We start from the raw sequence: 14,451 nt of genomic DNA on the forward strand, positions 1-14,451 counted from the left end.
GCAAGGTCCAAAAACTGTTCCATATGCAGGCAAGGTTCAAAGTCTGTTCCATCTGCAGACAAATTTCAGAGACCGTTCCATTTGGAGGCAAAGTCATGAAGTTCGTTTTTTTGGGATGATTTTCATTGAATAACTTGAAAAAGAACAAGAGAAAATAACACCCTAGCAATGGAAAACAATCGATACTTTCCAAAAAAAAACAATATATCTAAATAATAATAATATGGGAAAAAATCTAAATATTAAATTTTTGACGTGAAAACGCGATCACTTCCTTGATAAATCTCGAGATAAAATATCTGGAGTTGTTGAAAATCGAACTCTTGGTCCTCGAAATGGCAATCATATTAGAAATGAGGAATGGATGAAATCTCAAGGCAATTTATTGGCTACCCATCCAGAATCTAATCAAGGGAATTGGGTTAGTGATACGAAATTACGCGGCTAGCTCAGAACAAATATGATGGGACATTTGATTCCTTGTATATTAGATAGGAATTGTGTTAAGGAATAGATACAAAACAAATCTTTATTTTTTTTATAAGATTTTAGCGAAAATGTGAAATAATAAATTGTGTTTTTCTTCTCTCAATATTTCAAACAACAATTCAGAGCTTTACGAACAAATAATAGTCGAAGGGGTTCAGATTAGGGCTATATAATAGGTGTTCAATCTCTTTGAAGCCACATATTGTACTGATTTGTATCATATTGCTACGAAGAAGTTTGCAAAATGGTTCCCTAAGCCCCGGACCTCTACAGCTACTATGGAATTTTAAAAAGTCGGTGAATTCGCGAAGTGCTTTCGATCGGCGTCTTTCACACGAACGAAACTCGTTTGATGTTTATTTTTACATAATTTTTTTAGTAGCATACGGTTTATTTACAGTATTTCTTCTAAGGAAAGTCTATTCATTCATTTCTTTTGTTTTTGTTTGTTCTAGAACTTTGTAGAATGATCCATATAACTTTTGTTTTGGGAATGCCTAGCTTCAGGTGCCATTAATTTAATGTTTTCTATGAAATAGCCATCACAGGACCTTTAGCACGTGGATTATCTTCGTCACCGTGTACAACCTTCAATGTTTTTTATTTTCCTGGCTAATACCATATTCCTTTGAAGAACGCGATGTTAACATCGCCAATAGCTCGCGGTTATAGGAGAGATTTGTAACCACTGACTAGTTTCGACGTTTCTACGTCTCATCAGAGTGGTTTAACAACCCTCGTTCGTACGTGAGACCCGATGTTTAACTACATGTACCAAATACGATCCTCATTGATGTTGTCTTCAGTTCGGGCCTCAAACTCGAACTAAGGTTGTTAAACCATTTTGATTAGACGTAATAACGTATATATGTTTATATTTTTGTAGAAAGTAATAAGAAAATTTAAATTAAGTGTGGTTTTGTGGTAATTTTCGACATCGGTGTCTTGGGGTTACCGAAACTCGTTTGATGTTTATTTGTATATAATTTTTCTAATATCAGGCGGTTTCTTTACGGTGTTTCTTTCAAATAAGTCTATTTATTTATTTCTTATACTAAAGATGTACATCCAGAGTTTAATTTTCGTTTCTTTGTAGGTTATATCGACAACAATATATGTAGCAGTTTCATTTCTTGTTGTTTTTGTCTAAAAATTCGATTTAATTTTACAAGGTTTTTATTTCTTAGTAGCCGAGCTTCGATGTTATTTATCATTTCAACTTCTGGTTTTTACTGTCTTCGAGTACGTGGAAACAATTTTTCTGATATAATTCTCCAGATAATCTCATCAATTGAAGTTTGATACTTTCTGTAACTACGAGTTTTTTTGTTATATAGTTAATTGCAAAACTACCCCCTTATCCGTCATTTGAATATTTCATGTTTCGTTTCATATGTTGATACAGCTGACGTTTGTTATATCAAAATTACAATACTCTTGTCCGCCAATTAAAAACTCAGTCTACATACTAAATTATTAATATGCTCTGTATTCGACGTTATGGTCCTGAATACGCCATACAATTTAGACGAGTATCAACATGCATATTTTAGGGTTCGAGAGGGGACAATGGCTCTCAAAAATTCAACGTAAATGTCAGTCGAAAGGGGACCTTCTAAATCAACCAAAGCGTACGAGATTTATAATTAGAAAGGTTCTAAAAACGACATATTTTAATTAAACATATAATTGTCGTTTGCTAATTACTCAGAATCATTATTGCCTGTCGTTGCTACAAAAAAAACTTTTACTGCAGAATATTCGTCGTATTCTCACTAAAAAACTCCTGAAAACCGAGAAAATTCAATGTTTTCAACAGAGAAAACGTAAATTCATTTTTGAATCTCCTGTATATATTTATGTAATTGAAAAAACTGTACTTATAACAACCAAATAGATCTAGAAGAATCTAGAAGAATATCAATAAAAAATGCCCAACAAGACTGTTGCTGTAAAACCTCTATGTTTGTCTTATATCGACAGAGAAGCATTCTGATCCGGAGTTCCAAGTTGAGGTTGCGGTTTGCCAGAAGTGTCTTCATGCTGTTTTTCTTGATCTGATTTCGAGGTTTGGGTCTTATTGCTGGTGCCCAGGCTTCGTAGAAATGATATTTGTTCAATGGTATCAAGTCATTACAACGTTTGAGCGAAGAAATCAAACAGAAACTACAGCATTTCGTTAAGGAGTGTTGTTTCATGCATCAGATCACACATTTTTTAATGCAATAGTTAAATTAAAGTTTGAATCACCACCTTATACGTCCTATTTACCAGATTTAACCACCACAGATTATTTTCTGTTCACAAATTCGTATATTAGCAAGTTTCTCGTATTCTATTTCGGTTTTTATCGTTTAAATAAATAGATTAGGAAGGCTCCGTGATGTTGAAAAATGACACAAGGCGAAAATAAGGTTATCATTTTATAATGTCTGTCGCCTATCTAAAGAAATTTAATGCACACTTTAATATGGAAACTCAATTAGGATTGATTTATGGACAGCTATATCGAAATCTCGTACCTTATTATAATTCAGTACAGCGAAGATAGAATTTGAGGAAATGTATCCTGATAGATATCGCGGGGGTTATTCTCGACTATATTAACTTTTCATAAGGTTAAAGATTAAATTTCAGGGAAAATTCCATCGATTTTATACGCTTAACTCAAAGAGAAACTCGTTTCGTTTATTTTGTATGTTATCACATAAATATACGAATAAATTTATGTTATTTATATAATATTATGACATCCCGTATATTCCTGTGAATTGTTATTTAAAACTGGAATTTCTCCCTTTCGCAATTTCTTATATTTCGCTTAATTTTCGTCGGCCATTATGTTTCACGCCCCATTCAACCTAATTAACTCTAAAATCTGATTAAGTTTTCTGCAGTCCAAAGTAATTGTCCAAATTTTTAGTCAGCTTAAAGACAAAGTGTGAAGACTAAATTAGAAATTGTTTGAATAATTTGACGTGTATCTAAAACTGCACACAACAAATTACTTACTTTTCTAAAAACCTAAACTAACAATCAATCCACTGCAACAACTTTTAGTGATTTTTCAAAGGCTTTCGATTGTGTTAATCATTAACAATCAAAAAATTGCAGCTGAAAACTTTTCGCATGGTCTAAGTCATATCTAAAAAATGTGGAGTGCCACAAGGTTCAGTTTTAATCCCTATTTATATATTTTTCAAAGGCTTTCGATTGTGTTAATCATTAACAATAAAAAAATTGCAGCCGAAGACCTCTCGCATCGTCTAAGTCATATCTAATAGAGTTTGGAGTGCCATAAGGTTCAGTTTTAAGCCCATATCTAGTAACCTAATAACCATGAAATCATGGTGCGATTCTAATTTTCTCTATATCAACATTCTAAAACCAAAATTTTATCATATAAAAACACATTGGACCCACCATTGAAGTCGTTGAATCTGTAAAACTCTTATTGTGGTCAATTCCTTGAAATGGGAATTACATATTGTCGCTTTATTTAAAAAATTAATTTTCTCTTGCTTTGCGCCGAGATCAGTTTCCAAAAAACCGAATTTATCCATCTCCTTAACAGTCAATTAAGGCCTTATTGAGTCGTGTCTTCTTTAAAAGATTGATAATCTCTTAATCCGTTCAACTAATTCGTAAACACGCTTCTCCAAAGAATTAGTTAACGGCTCAATAGTTTACAATGAGAAAAAATGCACAATCATTTGCCAATTGAAGTTAAATCAGCAAGTCCGCAATAATTTGAGGGCATATTTACTAAAGAGTGCTTTCTATTTGTTATTCATTATGGTTTTCTTTCGTATATTGAAATTTTATTTCAATTGTATCTTTATTTAGTTATTTTTATGTTTGTTTTTTAGTTTTTAAGAGCTTTAGTCTACAAACTAGTATCTCTCTCAACCTAAATGTATACGTCTGTTTTGTCGATTATGAAAAGGCATTTGATAAAGTGTAACAAAAACAATTAATAGAAATTTTGGAAAGAGAAATCTGTGGTAGAAATAGATTTTAGATCTTTTTTTGTATTATTTCTGTTCATATTTTTATGACAAACAAATGTCACAGCTTCGATAAGTACCAGGTGATTTGTTTAAATCATTTTCACAGATTTAACTACAACCAATCTTAGTTTTTTATCTCTATAAACATATTGTATATCTCGGATTAGCGAGTTAACATTAGAAAAACCAACAAATTTTAGTTAGTTTTGGAAGCTATAAAAAAAAAAAAAACAAAAACATGCTAGTCTCAGTTCGGTCTTAAAATACACCGTACGAACCCTCGATTAATTTCAATGAAAGTCTCGTGGAAAATTTATGGAGTACTGCAATTTTTCAAAATAGATCGATTGTTGGTGGGTTTTAATAGTTATAAATAATTTATTAAGTCATCTTGAAAAACCAGTTTGTAGTTTACCCCTTCTGATTTTTTTGTATTACAATGTTGTCATTCTCAAATTTTAAAAACTATTAATTTATATAATGTGAATTCACTCTTAATTAACCCTATTTTTTGTTCGAAAATATGAATATTAATTAACATAATATAGAATGAAGTTTAAATAGATGTTTTCTCAATTAATTCATGCTGGAAATGAATCGATATCTCGAATGGTTTCAGAAATATGGAATTTTTCACGCAAGCATGTCAAATTTTTTTTAAAAAATTCTAGATTTTTTGACATAATAGTTGAAAATATACTTTTCGAAGAGAAATAATGAAAAAAATCGCTCAATATTGAGAATTTTGGTTAAAAAATTAATGTTATTTCCAAAGATAACATCCATACTTTTTCAATAAACCTGATTTCCATGAATTTTTCCCCTATAATAATTTATTTTCTAGCAAACCACATATTTCTCTAACTCTTCGTAAGAAATAATCCATTTGAAAATTTGTTTCATAACTCCCTTTGTACAAGAATAGTTCCCGAAGTATCTGGCCCAAACAAGAAAACACAAAAATTTTGGAAAAAAATTTATTTATCTTCCAAAAAAGGGTTTTAATCACCAAAATTTGACAAAAAACTCGATTTTTGACAAGTGTGATCATTTTTTACCACAAATCTATCATTTATAGGTTAATTCTTCTTCTTTTTAAAAATTATTTGATCTCTTTTATTGACGTTAATTTCCTGTTTGTCTAAGAATAACTTTAACATCTACAAACTTAAAGAAAAATGAGAATAAACTGTAAACTGTCAAATTTTAGAAAAAAATTATTTATCTTTGAAAAAAGGGTTTTAATCGTCAAAATTCAAAAGAAGCTTGACCTTTGACAAATTTACGTTCGGCGATCGAGGTCATAAACTTGGATTATTCATTAGACCAACTAGTTTACAAAAAATCAAAAGTACAAGGTTTGACGCATGCTGTAATGTAATAAGCTACTGGACTAAAACCAAAACTGATTATTTTGTTTTAATCCCATTATATAAATAGAACCCATTGCAAAGATTCCATCTAACGCACTATCATTGTAGAAGTGATGACCTAGAAGAGATGGACTAGGCATGGAAATTAATACAACAAAAATAAAAGTAAACTGCTTAAAGATATGGACAAATGGAGACCTTGACCTAAAGGTAAAAACTATTATTGGACATCAAAAGACGTCAGAAGATATCAGAAGACATCAGTTCTCTTGCATGGAGTAGAAACTTGGACATTAAAAGTAGATACCATAAACAGACTCGAAGCTTTTGGAAAGTGGGTCTTGTGTAGACTACTAAAAACATCATGGACTCAACATATACCTAAAGATGAAGGGGAAAACGTGGTCTTGGTCGCAGACAACATGCTTAAAAAACATACACGATCGGACTGGTGTGAGCACATCAACTTTAATTCGCCAGCCTCCATTAAATGGAGATGGCACCCGAAGAAGAAAAACATGTAGACAGTTACCATTTTTAGATACATCAATAATTGAGAATTGTGATCAGCTAGAATTTGTATTATTTAGGAAAAACACCTCTACGTGTAGGTACATGCATAGTGATTATTTTCATTGTAGCAAATATTAAACGTCCACTCTCCATTTCCAAACGTCCAGTCTCCATTTCCAAACGCCAGTCTCCATTTCCAAATGTTCAGTCTCCATTTCCAAATGCCAGTCTCCATTTCCAAATGTCCAGTCTCCATTTACAAACGTCCAGTCTCCATTTCCAAACGTCCAGTCTCCATTTCCAAACGTCCAGTCTCCATTTCCAAACGCCCGGTCTCCATTTCCAAAGGCCAGTCTCCATTTCCAAACGTCCAGTCTCCATTTCCAAACGTCCAGTCTCCATTTCCAAACGTCCAGTCTCCATTTCCAAAGGCCAGTCTCCATTTCCAAACGTCCAATCTCCATTTCCAAACATCCAGTTTCCATTTCCAAACGTCAGTCTCCATTACCAAACGTCCAGTCTCCATTTCCAAACGTCCAGTCTCCAATTTCAAACGTCCAGTCTCCATTTCCTGGTACATGGGTTAATTCATTATGATGACGCGAAACCACTTGGTCCAAAATCGAAATGAAAAACATAGAAAAATCGTATAAAATTTCTACTTACCAGCTAGACGCCCATATCGTTGAAACATCCTCTCAACATCAGTTTTTGAACATTGAAAAGTATTTAAATTTCCCACGAATAACCGTGAATTTACCGCTTGTGGGTCTTGCGAATTAGTTTGATTTCCAACTTTGCTTAACTTCATCTTCGTTGACTGTCTATAACAAATAAAAAGTATAATTAACGACCATACAAGAAAATTATTGATTCCAATTTTTTGTCTATTATCACATTACAATTTATATCCACTTTTAAGTACAATTTACTAAGGATGCGCCAACTCCTGTCGAGGTTATTTCAGGTAAATGAAAAGGTAGTCCGATTACCTAATACAACTCGTGACTATTATACTACAATATACTACAATCACCCTTTGTCAAATGAAAATAATAAATTCGTTGCTACGTTCTTCATTCTCAAACCAGATAACGTGGTATGGGTGTTTGTGACAAGATACATTTAATGCTGTGAAGCAAATTACTTGTGATTAACAATTTCGAATTAAAAAAAACAAAACAGTGTCAGACATCTTTGTTCTTGATTTGTAGAAGGGTGTAAAGTAAAGTTTAGGTTCCTTTCATAATTAAAATCCCGAGCTGCATAATCATCCGTCACGAGTTGTCTAATCTTCAAGACAACCACGATCACGCGCTGGCACATTGTAACAGAAATTGGAATTTTATGGCAGACATTAAGATCACGAGTTTGATTACGCACCTGGAAAGTTGCCTAAATATTCCAATGTTTCTAATAATCAATCTGATATTTATTATTTTGAAAAAAGGAGATATTTTTAAAAAAACTGCTTATTAAAATAAAAAAAGAATATTTTTGTTTACAAATCGGTCTTTAATTAGTAGAACAGCCATCTGTTGATCTTGATCTTTTCCAGAAGAAGATTTCAGGACAATATGGTCTTGATTTTCCTCACATCACTTTTCATTGGATTTTCATTACTTATTCAAAGTTTTCTTTCCATCTATTCCTTTTTTTTAAATATATTATAAAAATGTGACCATTTTTTGCCTCAAATTTATCATTTATAGGTTTTTTTCTTTTCTAAGGTAATTTGATCTCTATTATTGACGTTTATTCCTTGTTTTTCCAGTTTTCCAAGAAATCTAGTTTCCATGAATTTTCCTCCCATAATAATTTATTTTCTGAGCAAATTACATATTTCTCGAACTTCTCGTAGGAAATAATTCATTTGAAATTTTGTTTAATAACTCGCTTTGTACAAGGATGGTTCCAGAAGTACCTGGCCCAACAAAGAAAATATAAAAATTTTAAAAAAGGGTTTTAATCGCCAAAATTTGAATAAAGTTCGATTTTTGACAAATTTGATGATTTTTTGCCACAAATTTATCATTTATAGTTTAATTCTTCTTCTTTTTTAAGATTCTTTGATCTATTTTTATTGACGTTAATTCCCTGTTTGTCGAAGAATATCTTTAATATTTACAAACTTGAAAAAAAATGAGAATAAACTGGAAACACAAACATTTTGAAAAAAAATTATTTATGTTTTAAAAAAGGGTTTTAATCGCCAAAATCTGAAAAAAGCTCGATTTTTGACAAATTTAACGATTTTTTGCCACAAATCTATCATTTATAGGTTAATTCTTCTTCTTTTTTAAAATTATTTGATCTCTTTTATTGACGTTAATTTCCTGTTTGTCTAAGAATAATATTAACATCCAAAAATTTAAGAAAAAAATGAGAATAAACTAGAAATATGAGAAAAATTTAATCACGGTGTCAAAAAAACAACGGTAAAGGATTTAAGACAGTTGACAGAATGAGAAGGTGGAGAAAGAAGAAGAGAACTCTCAATGGCGGTAGTTGAGACAGGAACTAGAAATCGAAAATAAATATTGAAGTAGAGGGTCTAAAAAATCTTTATAGCTCAAATATATGTATTCATAATTTTTTCATAATGTATTTTCTTCATTTTAGAACTAGAATCAGTATAAAATGACAGGAAAAAATTGATATTTCGACTTATTTCCAAAATATAATTAACAATTAGAATAATTAAATAAATTTAACATTTTTTTCCATAGTTTTTTTCATATTTCACATTTTTTTCATTATACGTGAAGTAAAACGAAAATTTTTTGAATGTTGACCAACGAATAAAATTCTAAATATTATTTTTTCGCATACGCGTCCGTCCCGACATTTATTTTGTTTATTTTCTTCCCAAAACAAACAAAATTTGTAATTCAATACAAACATTGAAAAATCAGATGCTTCGATAATTTCGGAATGTATGCAACACCGAAATTACTATGCAAATCTAAATATTTTATTCAAATCGGCTGTACGAGGTCTGGCTATTAAATAACGAGACGGGTTACGAAAAAAAGGTTTTATTATAAAAATTATTCTACATTCGAAAGCCTCTCGCCATACACTTTTCTATACATTTTTTCCATTGATCCAAACAGTGCTGGAAGTCTTCTTTGGTGGAGGTCTTCAGGAACAAGGCAAATCAAAGCAGATCTTTTTCTAATCTCGGCAGTCTCGGCAATCAACCGGGTGGTCATACGATTATCTGCACGCACGATTTATTTGATTTTGGTCACTGTTTCCAGAGTTGAAATAGTCCCAAGTCGACCTGGAGCTCTGGTCATCTTCAAAGCTCTCTCGGCGTTCACTAAAACAGTTAAACCACTCAAAAATACGCGCAAGAGATAGAGGATTGTCTCTGTAGGCAACAATTTATTGCAGTCAGTCGAAGTTTTTTTCAATTTAATCATACAACAAGCAAAATATAATGAAATATTACAATTTCAATGTCATCTTCAACTCAAAGGAATATTCGATGTATTCATCACGTTTTATTTGTGTGCTTTACCCTGTAAATGCATCAAATTTCAACAATTTCCGATTCTGAATTACAATCACCGTGAAATAAAAGTTTGAAATTCATTTTACCGCGTTCGCATTTTCAATACCAGATTATTATTGGCAATACCGCATATATATTCATTTTGATTATAATCAAATCCCATTCATATGCATATCAAGTAGACAAAACGTGTATGTCCAGATTTTTTTTCATAAATTATTGAAATCCTAATAAACATGAACGATGATGTATGAATATGGCGGTTTAAATAATATCCCAGTAGCTGTATCAACCCCTCAGGATTATCCACCCCTTGGATTCGAGATCTATAACTGTTTCATTACATTTTCTACCAATTTAGCACTTCCTAATAATCTTAAATTACTTGTAACCTCCTTCAAACAACTTTAGGTTAAGAAATTGACAATTAATTACAAATATTATTATAAAAACGAGAAATATTTAAAATAAACATAAGTTATCAGATGATATTAACGAAGAAGCAAACAATTACATCAAATATGTCGACAATATAGTGATTATCGTTAATAAAAATGAAGAAATACAAAATATTATACAAAAAATATACGCTGCAACTGAAGAACATGGATTCTTGTACTAAGACGTAACACATCATCTTCTGTAATTAATTGTCCATAAGAAAGTGGATAAGACGAAGAGACCAAGGAGCGCAGCCTACGCCAAGTAAAGAAGATGAAATTAACCTTGTTAATAACTAGAGTTTGCAACGGATACGGCAATGAAAGACGAAGAAGATTTCTGTCTTGTCTTTCCTTGCCATTTATCCAGTTTAACTTGATCACTTGGACATAATCCTTCGACATTTTATCATTAGTCGTAGGTCATCCAGATATGCTAGACATTGCTGTTAATTTCTTAGAAGTTTTTTTTTTCACTTTTTTCTAGTGGAATAATTTATTTTATTGTCTTTATTTTACACTGTGTTTTTTGGATCTGGTTTAGTTTACTTTTACATCGCTTTCTATATTTTTTTCTATTGATGGTATCGTAGATCTGTAATCGATGAATAGCAAACGCAGAACTAGATTTTGTCGGTAAGCATTCTATTAAATTTAGTTTTTTATCTCTTTGCTTTAAATCCTCTTTCGTGTTAATCTAAATTTTCTCTGTGGTGGTATTCGTGTTCAGATTATAGTAGAAATGGAATTACTGCTCAAGGAATAAACTAAAGTATCAAATGATAAGTCTACATAAAAATTATCATTCTAGTTTATTATTCATATATTAAATACGAAAAAAAAGTTTTTGTTGTTAAAAAAAAGTATCAAAAAGTTAAATAAAAAAATAAGGGAAGTTGTAGAGACAGATTTTCAGCATTGAATTTATGAACGGAATAAAAAACGTAATAGTCCGGTCAATTTAGACATTCAGAACTACAAAAATTTGGATTAAGCTGAAAATCAGTGAAATTGTTTAAAATACAATTAAATTTGAATGTTTCCCATCATTTCTGTGCATGGAAAAAATTTTATTTAAGGTAAAATGTCAAAAAAATGAGTTTTTCTCAATTTTCAGCAAAACGGTGAGTTTTTTCATAAAAATACTTCAAACAAAAATTGTAGGCCATAAAATTATCTACAAAAAACTTGTATTGATACGTATGATAAGTATTGATACTTTTTTTCCTACAAGCCACTGTTTCTGAGATAATGATTCAAATTTGTAAAAATTGTCGTATTTAATCGTTTCGCCATTTTAAGCAGTAAACTTTTCTTACAATATTGAAATAAACCGAGTATTTGTAAAAAATTACTGTTGACTGATGAGAACTGTCATAATTTTATCAAATAAATTATCAATTGACGAAGATGTTATTATAGCCATTAAATACGACAGTAAATATGAAACATTATAAATTTCACAACTTTTTGAATCATTATATCTCAGAAGGGGTGACTCGTAGAAAAAAAAGTATTGATATGTTTTTTGTGAATAATTTTATGATCTACAATTTTGGTCTGAAGTATTTTTATGTTAAAACCCACCGTTTTGCTGAAAATTGTAAAAAACTCATTTTTTTATTAACTTTGACCTTGAATCAGCAAAACGGTGTTTTATCATAAAAATACTTTAGACAAAAATTGTAAATCATAAATTTATCTGCAACAAACGTGCTAATACTTTTTTTCCTACGAGTCACTGTTTCTGAGATATAATGATTCAAAGTTATATCGTTATAGCTCAGAAACGGTGACTCGTAGAAAAAAAAGTATTGACACGTTTTTTATAAATAATTTTATGATCTACAATTTTTGTCTGAGGTATTTTCATGGTAAAACTTCCCATTTTGCAGATAATCGCCAAAAACTAATTTTTTTCACATTTGACCTTGAATAAAAATTTTTTAGTCCAATTTGACCGGACTAATAAAAAAATATGAGTATATATTCTCGAATAAATGTAGCTAGTTCCATATAGTGAAGAACTTTTCATGTAGATTATATGAAAAGAACGTTAATTCTTTATTTTTTGACGTATTAAAAACGCGGAACATCTGTTGAGAGAGCTGCAGCTTCATTCTATTACCAATATGCACAACGGGCATAATTATATTTTTAATTACATTTCGCTTCATCCACATACTTAGCAAGTCATCTCATTATTAAAAACAAAACGAATGAGCATCATCGCACATTCTCAATAATATTTTCTAGGGATATGATCTCGTTGTATTATACCGAGTACGGTGTATCAATGTAGGAAAAATCCACCCTATTGTTCGAAATGAAACATGTCGGATGTACATGATACGAATGCTGACGAGTTTCTAAATTAGTAACCTATTTATGTTCATTGTAGTTTGATTCGTTCGAAATTCGACGTTGAATGCTCAATTTTTATCAGGGGTGTTTCAAAATATGGAAAAAACCGTTTTTTCCCATTCAAACTCTGGTTATTTGCAAGCAGAAATTTCCGATACTGTTTACTAGTATAACTATAGCAAATGGTTTAAAAAAACTATTATAATTATTGCAAAATTGTATTAAGACAACAAACAACAAAGCAAAATGTTTGTTTCACCTTTAAACAACGTCCTACATTCAGTAAAAACTTTTTGGATCTTTTTGCATCATTATTTGGTCATTTTTCATCAGCTCAATCGCCAGGTTACTAAGGTTTTGTTTTTCGACATTTCGACAATAAAATAATCACCTATAATCTTTTATATAAACCAAATAGACGTCCTAGATAAAACACTTACTTGGATCAATCACCTCGACAAGGTAATTGGTTATATGGTAAGCTTGTTTTGGTATTCTGGATAAACCAAATCATCAAACCCATGATCACCAATGCAACGCTTGTTTGGTGGTTGAAAACTGTACAAACAACTCAGAAAAAACTTGGTCTTGATATTGTCAATCTACTGAACCTCCAACCTCTTCAACTTGTAATGAAGACTTTTACAGGCTAATCCAGACAGTAAAACTAAAGCCAGGATCTTATAAGTCTTCTAAAGTTTCTAGAGCTAATAGAGCCAGAAAGTTATGACAAACCATTGGACCAAATGCATAATATATTGGACAAGATCAATGAAAATCTTCTGTAAGCTATCTGGTACTCAGACGGTTTGATGGACCAGTATTAAGCATTGCTAGATCAAAAAGAAAGCTCTTTATATATCTGGGAATATAAATCACCATTTTCCAGGTAAAGTTGCTAGTAATAACCAAAGGTACAAAGGAGTAATTGGATCAAAACTTTTCTATAAAGTACATAAACCAAACAACCCCTTGAAGGTCCTGAAAATTATCCTGAAAACTGGTATGGGAGGGTAAACAAACTCTAGAAGGATTAGTCAATTAGTTCCTAGGGTATATCAGGAAATGAGAGAGAAACCTTGCTAAAAAAAGGGACGACTCCATATTTTTGACCAGAGCTTACTATGGCCTCACGAGACGTAATATCAATAAGGAATTAAGCGAATGGTGAAAAAATCAGATGGAATCTTACTGAAGAAGTACTCCAGGACTAAGATAATCGAAAAGATTCATAATCACATCTTCATATCAGCTAGAACTTCTCGTGATTATCAGAAACGATATGAAACTGGTGGTCAGTCTACGTGGAATACCACCTTAAGAAGATGGGCATGGTAGAAGACGAAAATTACAGATTTTATGAACAAGCCGTGGATAAAAAAAATTTAAATAAGGCCGTATTAGTTTGAATGACGTATTCGTCACCAGATCTGACTCCCAGTGACTTATTCCCGTTTTTTAATCTGTAGAAGAGAGATTTTCATTAGACTTGAACGTCTATTTTGAGTAGAAAGACATCAAATATAATTTCGAAGAGTTATATCACTAAGTGTAGGGATTAAAAATAAAAATGATAATAAAAAAAAATAATCTGTCTCTTTATTGGGCTGGAAACTTTTCAGATAACCTTTGTACAATACATAGCTCTGGAAAATTTATTAAAATTCATGGTATTTATTCCTAGCGCTGTCACCTTCATAGCGGAAAGTGTAAAAACGTTTTTTTTTATTTGAGCGTAGCCT

At 31.3% G+C, this 14,451-nt stretch overlaps 1 protein-coding gene across 1 annotated transcript in view; it reads right to left on the bottom strand.

Moving 5' to 3' along the window:
• Positions 1-14,451, bottom strand: part of LOC130441848 (heterogeneous nuclear ribonucleoprotein C) — a 218,626-nt gene that overhangs the window by 129,113 nt on the left and 75,062 nt on the right. The window contains exon 3 of the mRNA XM_056775659.1: positions 7,052-7,209. Within this exon, the coding sequence (XP_056631637.1) occupies positions 7,052-7,209 (158 nt within the window). The remainder of the gene's footprint in view (positions 1-7,051; positions 7,210-14,451) is intronic.

This window comes from Diorhabda sublineata, chromosome 3 (assembly GCF_026230105.1).
Source record: "Diorhabda sublineata isolate icDioSubl1.1 chromosome 3, icDioSubl1.1, whole genome shotgun sequence".
Lineage (NCBI taxonomy): Eukaryota > Metazoa > Arthropoda > Insecta > Coleoptera > Chrysomelidae > Diorhabda > Diorhabda sublineata.